This window comes from Antedon bifida, chromosome 4 (genome assembly GCF_963402885.1).
Source record: "Antedon bifida chromosome 4, ecAntBifi1.1, whole genome shotgun sequence".
NCBI lineage: Eukaryota > Metazoa > Echinodermata > Crinoidea > Comatulida > Antedonidae > Antedon > Antedon bifida.
Window position 1 is genome coordinate 25,786,887 of NC_136229.1, and position 7,077 is coordinate 25,793,963.

At 36.7% G+C, this 7,077-nt stretch overlaps 1 protein-coding gene across 1 annotated transcript in view; it reads right to left on the minus strand.

Moving 5' to 3' along the window:
• Nucleotides 1–1,596, minus strand: part of LOC144840699 (calcitonin receptor-like) — a 62,782-nt gene extending 61,186 nt beyond the window's left edge. The window contains exon 1 of the mRNA XM_078696664.1: nt 1,050–1,596. Within this exon, the coding sequence (XP_078552790.1) occupies nt 1,050–1,112 (63 nt within the window). The 5' untranslated portion in view covers nt 1,113–1,596. The remainder of the gene's footprint in view (nt 1–1,049) is intronic.
• Nucleotides 1,597–7,077: the final 5,481 nt, after the last annotated feature.

The following is a 7,077-nucleotide window of genomic DNA, read 5'->3' on the forward strand; positions in this document are numbered from 1 at the left end:
TAAGTGGTCCGATATGCCCTTTGATTTCTGTATGTGTGTTTGAATAAATAAACAAGGTAAGCAATATAGGCTAAATTCGCACTCAACCTAGATATCCGTCCATTTGAATGCAAGCCTATAAAACTCACCTGAATCATCAAATCTCCCGTATCATAGTTAAATTAGTTAATACAGTGTCACATGTATCACAAGGCTATACAACTTTCAATTCATCCATGAACAGACTACTGTCATACAATAACCAATGTGTTACGCATCAATTCGTTACCTCTTCCAATGGTTGGGGATGGAGGGTGAAATGGGTCTCATTACCCATATAATCAGGCCTATTTTGCGTCAATGTTTAGAAGCATCCATCGTATACTGCTTGTGTAAAAAATAATTGACTAAGAATGATCTATAGGCCTATCTCCTATTATTTCGAAACAAATCACCTAAAGTTGGCATTGGAACAATGTGTGGTCTATTAACCTACTTTTTTGAACGCTATTCTAAAATACAAATTAATAGTTCATTCATTCAAAATTTGCTATAAATAATAATAAGAATACAGTTTTTTTAATTATTTATGAAATTTAAGAAACAACACAGACTGAACCATGAAACTTTCCATTGCTGCAAATAATTGGCCTACGTGCATTAAAACATTGTATGAAGATTCGTAAGCTTTGTCTATGTTTACATTGTATGTTGCATTTCAATAAGCAGGCATATATCTCATGTTTATACTATTTTTACTATTTACAATGTCATGAAGTATACGGGAAGTAATCATTATTGATTGCTTTTCTTGGTAGGCTTATAGCAAATATATAAACAAAACAATTACATGAATTTGGATTCTAGAATTATTTTTGCAATTTAGGCCCACTAAGGATTCAGGGGGGTTCATCCTACGAAAGCTAGCGATAAGTGTACAGTGGGTTAATCCCACCAAAGTTAAGTGTACACATGAACCAACCTGGTAAACAACAAAGCCTGAACGGGCCTTGAGTAAGGTTGGTAGGCTATATTAAAGTTCATTTTAACTTGATATTATTGTGTCTTACCTGACATGTGCAAATCGTTATCCTGAATATAACCAAAACAGCATGGAACAGGAGCAGTATCATTTTACGTGTCGAATATTATGATCTTACAAAGAATATAACAATTGTGATCTGTTCTTCTTCAAAGTAATAGTCTATCCAGGATAATATAATCGATCAACAAGTAAATCTAAACAAAATGTTGTAACAGGTGTGCATGTACAGATTGCATGTTCAGTTTAAACGGACTAAATACTTCACGCCGTGCCGTTGTGCGTTTTCTGTCCGACTGAGCCTCCTGAGAATCTCGAGTAAAATTGATAGTGTCGTGCGCTCGTTATTCAATCTAAAAAGACTTTGAATTCGTTGTGATATCTTGGCGTCTACTGCAGCTAACAGAACTTGAAGAGCTTGTGAAAAAAAGCTTCTTCTTTTGCCAATTACGCAGTGATCAGATGTCACGTGATTGATATTATACGTTTAGACGTTATGGTATTGTAATGTTGTCTGCAGCAGTTGTTCCGACAATTACAGCAATCAAGTGGTTGTTGACACCTGGTTACAACCTTACCTTTCGTTATTAATATAATTTCTTTCTGCTAAAACGGCACTAAAAGCATCTTATAATAAACGGTATACGAACCAACACGTAATGCCTGTGTGACTTATCTAACATCTTCATCAATTATAATTGGTTAATTTAATTTTCGTCAACATGTTGATTGTATCTCAAGCGTTTAAATTCGAACTATAGGCCTAGAGCTCGGTTCACAGTAGGACGCACGTAAGGACGTAAGCGCAACGCAGGCTAATTTACCAATGGCAAGCACGAAAAAAAAATGTGAATAATAATAATAATAATAATATATTGCGTTGCGCAATTACGTACGTTGAGCTTGGTTTTTTCCGTTCGTCCTATTGGGAGCGAAGCTAAACCATCGAACTAAGGTTTTGATGTGTACATGTTTAGCCTAATAGTCATAAAACAAAGACGTTGAGGACCTAAAAATAAAGGGAGAGGAAAGAAAAACAGTAGCTAATATTAGGTAATCTTAATCTAGAATCATTGTAGGCCTATGGTCAATTCGCTAAACATTTTTAAGGAGATAAAAATACTCCGCACCCACCCACTCTCCGTTCACCCACTTAGGTGTTCTTAATTCACTATCGGTAGGCCTACCGTACTAAAAGAAAAAACTATCGACATATAAGTTTAGCTAAGTCGTTCTTGAGTGTTCTAAACGTACAGTATTAACAAAACATATACATTGGAATGTTTTGCAACAAAGGGGCGAAACAGGATAAAAGTAAAAATAAATTTCAATCAAAAACAGATGTTAAATAAATCTTAATAAAGAAATAGAATATTATCAAGACAAAGAGCATGAATACATTATCAAGGACAAGATGAATAGATGCACTGGAAATGCAATAACCGATATGGTTCATTGTATCACTTGATCATGAGTACTATAACATGAGGTCATGGATACGACACCGAATTAAAATGGCGTATCCAGGATTGTTTAAATAAGGGGAAGGGGTGCGCTAACTTTAAACTATTATGGGCTTATTTTCTGAAATCATGGAGCTATACGCTAAAGCAACTGGATGTTTCTGACAGGAACTGGACACAGTACTCTCGCTGCCTCGCCTCCCCTTTCGATCCGGTATAATAGTATAATTATAATGTTTATGTACAGTATTTATATAGCGCATTCCACAAGCCATGTCGTCTCAATGCACTTTTTAAACTTCATGCCTCAGACCACCCCCTCCCCCCCCCCCCCCTCACCCTAAAGTCACGTCGGTGCAGACAACTACGGCGCTATTTCGTCTATCACGACCCTCATCTGGGCTTGTTCACAGGCTAGTTATTTTATGTTGGTTTAATGGGCACACTATTATCGCAAACTTTGGTACGTATAGGAATCAAATAATTTAAAACAAAAAATATATTCTGTTATGAAATAATGTCATGCGTTTATATGGGTTAACATTGTTGTTATTAACTAATTGTTGGTTTGAATATGTTGTTTAATTTCCTAAAAATAGTTTTTGATTGATTGTTTTTATGTTGATATTATATCCGACAAGCACATTAGATTTATGAGCAGTCTTAATTTATTATTTATACAGGGCACACACGAAACCTATTACAAATACAATGTTTTCAAATATGTTTATGGTGAGGATACTGATTTATTGCTAATTGACAACAATTAGCTAATTATAGGATGATCATTTTCCATAAGGTGCAAGATACTCACGTGTTTCATCATGATCATGTGATTGTTGAGTGATGTTGTTGAGGGGAGTGGGGGAGGGTGTGTATCGACGTTAAAGGATATCCGGTGATGGTAGAGTAACGGTAGGCCTACGTGCATTGTATTTTTTAAAAGGATATGTGTGGTCATGTAACAACCTTATTAACATAATATTTTTTCCTGAGATATTGCAAGAAATAATAATCACATGTACAATATTTCCTTTTCATTATTTAAAAGTTCTTTTTTTAAACGACTATTGTAAAGAAAATCAAAATATCAAAACCTTTACGTACGTGAACATTTTCTGCTCATAATCATATGAATTTGTGTATCCCGTACTGCAATTCTTTTGTTTTTGTGTTTCTTTAATTCATTCGAGGAGTTAAAGTCTTGAATACGTCATACTTGTCTTCGTGATGTTGCATAATTAATAATTATCTTTTACATAATATTCATTTTCATAATGGTAAATAATTACTACTGTACTCAACATATGTTAAAAAGGGTTCTAGGACACCTACCCCCTAGACAGTTACCCCCCGGATGTTTACCACCCGGACAACTACCCCCTTAGGACAACTACCCCCCGGACAACTACTCCCCGGACAACTACCCCCTTAGGATAACAACCCCCCGGACAACTACCCCCTTAGGACAACTACCCCCTTAGGACAACTACCTCCTGGACAACTACCCCCCGGACAATTACCCCCTAGGAACAACCTGACTCTGCAACAGTGTATAATAGGTTGTTGTCCTAAGGGGGTAGTTGTCCGGGGGGTAGTTGTCCTAAAGGGGTAGTTGTCCTAAGGGGGTAGTTGTCCAGGTGGTGGTTGTCCGGGGGGTAGTTTTCCGGGGGGTAAATGTCCAGGGGGTGAATATCCGGATACGGTTAAAAAGCAGTAGGTATATTCTGTAATTGTCCTAGTTTGTTGTTCTTTTCCTCATCGTCTTTGCTATCGTTTACTGTTTTGTAAACTACAGGTTTGCCCACTGGGTATGCTGTGATGTATATTGTAATTTTCTTTCTTTTTTCCCCTTATTTATTATATTTGTACAGTATTTTCCTGAATCATAACAATTAGTTCCCTTTAAAACGAGTTTGCCATTTGTTTTGTAATCAAACCAAGAAATTATTGACCCAGTATCACCTATATTATAATCGTTAGACTCATCTCTTGGGTCATTCTTCAGTAAGTGTCTAAAATCGTGTCCCGATACTTTGGAGGAATACAAAGGGAAAATGCATTATTCTATATAAAAAAAAATATTCATATATTATAATCAACATTATTGTGAAAATAAATAAAGACATAAATCTAGGAAAATAACATCGATAGTAGTATTTTTTTTGTTTAATGTTTCGTCCAACCCCCTAAAACCGCATGTCCCGATCGTACATTGTCAATTTTATGATCGCCATATATATTTGATAACAGGACTTTTCTCCATGAAAATATTATTAAAAGTTAGTTATTTATGAGTTCTTGTGATTTTATTATTCGAAATACATCAGTAAATACATTAAATTCAAAACTTTACAGTTTTTGTTTCGAAAAAACGTGTCCCGAGGTTTTGTGTCATCTCCGTCACATACTTTAAAAGCGCCATCAATAGTCCAAGGAACGGCAGGCAAACACGTGAATTGCGCGAAGAAAACGCGCGAAGATATAAACTACAAACTATCCACACGTGTTTTTCAATTAAAGGAAAAAAAGCTAACAAAAACAGGATTTTGGAAAAAAATACAGGTGCGTACCTTTATTCAATGTCATCTCCGAACGGTATAGAACTCATTGAATAATGATAATTTTTTTTTTTTTTTACTAGAAATGCAAATAGGTTCATGGTATCTAGTAGGCTATCCTCCTTCACCATTGCCAGATATCGCCTACGGGTAAATCTGAGCTTGCCTAGGTTAATGACATCATCTCCGTCACGGTCATCTCCGTCACATTTCCCAATATTTCTTTGTGACGGAGATGACAGCCAATGTGACGGAAATGACTTTTTGTTATTACCATGGTTCTTTTAGCTTGTTAGAAAGAGGCATGGTGTGGGAACATTAGTTTATAGTTCCCAAGTAATTACCTGAGCCTTCTGAGTAGTGAATAAAAATTACTTTTAAGAAAGGCATTACATTTTCTCATGCAACATAGTTTAATACTGTAGAACCGATATACCATAGAACTATCTGCCTAATCATCATCATTTGTATTATTATCATTCTCTATTGCACTTTATAGAATTTGTCTTGTCATCATGGCTTTAACTGCGGGAGAACGTGCTAAGAAATACCGAGATCGCTTAAAGAATGACCCGATAAAGAAAGATGAGTATATGCAGAGAGAGCGAAATCGAAAGAAAGCTGCCTACGTTCCTATTTCATTACGAAAAGAGCGACATCAAAGAAAAATAAGACGAAACTGGCGGAAAGGTACAAGAAAGTATCGCGAAGTAAGGAAGAATAATGATTTTGTACTTCCAAATACTCCTCCGCCAACACCAGGAATTGGTGCTGAAAATCAAGTACCACGTTTCGAAGTGCCAGATGTACTTCCACCACAAGTGCCAATCAACGCGATACCACCAGATCAGAGAGCTAGAAGAGGCCGAAGAAAGGTGAAGAAAGATCGAGCAAAGGCCTATCGACAAATCAAAGTCGTTGGAAATCAACTAGATTCACAGAAGAAGTTAGTAGAAAAGTGGAAAAAAAGGTTTCATAGAATAAAAGAGCAATGGGTTAACGTGCATGATTCACCTCGGTCAAAAACCAAAAAGTTGCTGAGGCACTGTTATGTGAACAACGAAGTGAAAAAACAACTCGTTCTTCATCACGTTGTTCTTGATGAGTTGCGTACAAAGTATAGAAACAACAAATCGCATCGAGATAAGCAAAAAGTTAGGAGAGTTGCTGCAGGCAACGTTGTAAAAAAGTATCGAATGTTGCACCGGTTGTCAAAGTCTCTTCATATAAATGGGCATCGCTTAGTTAGAAGAGATGTTGGAAAGAGCCTAAACTATGAGCGGGTTCAAAGAAATGATCGGGTGAAGGATGCAACCAAGCACTTACTTACACGCTTTATGGAACGAGATGACAATAGCCGACAAATGCCTGGTAAAAAGGATACGATAACGAGACGGAAAGTAAAGAAGCAAAAGCGTCTATTGAATGACTATCTTACCGTGCTGCATGCCAAGTTTTTGTTTGAAAATCCAGAAGTAGAAATGCACTATTCTACATTTTGCAAGTTGAAGCCGTGGTGGGTAGTGAAGCCGACACTTAGTGATTTAAACACTTGCATGTGCAAACGCTGCAGTAATATTGATTTGATGAACCAGAAACTTTGTGGTGAAAAACTGGTGACAACTGTAGATGCATCTATAAACTCCGCCGTTTGTTCTCCCTACAATAAAACATGCATGTACGGAGAATGCGAAACTTGCTTTCACAAGAGAGTAAAGTTTCTAATACCTATAAGAAATAAACAGGTTGACTTCCAGCAATGGGTCACTCAGGAAAGACCTTACGGTGATGACAAAGTGACGAAGGTTACTGCTAAAGAAACATTTACGACTACCTTACATGAACTCTGTGAAAAGTACGAAGGCGACTTGAAACACAGATATATGATCCACAAGTTCAACATATTCCACCAGTATTCAGAGCTTAGAAAGCTAAAGGCTAACCTCGAAGATAATGCGGTCATTGTGCACATAGATTTTTCTGAAAACTATGGATGCAAATACTCCACCGAGATTCAAAGTGTTCACTTTGG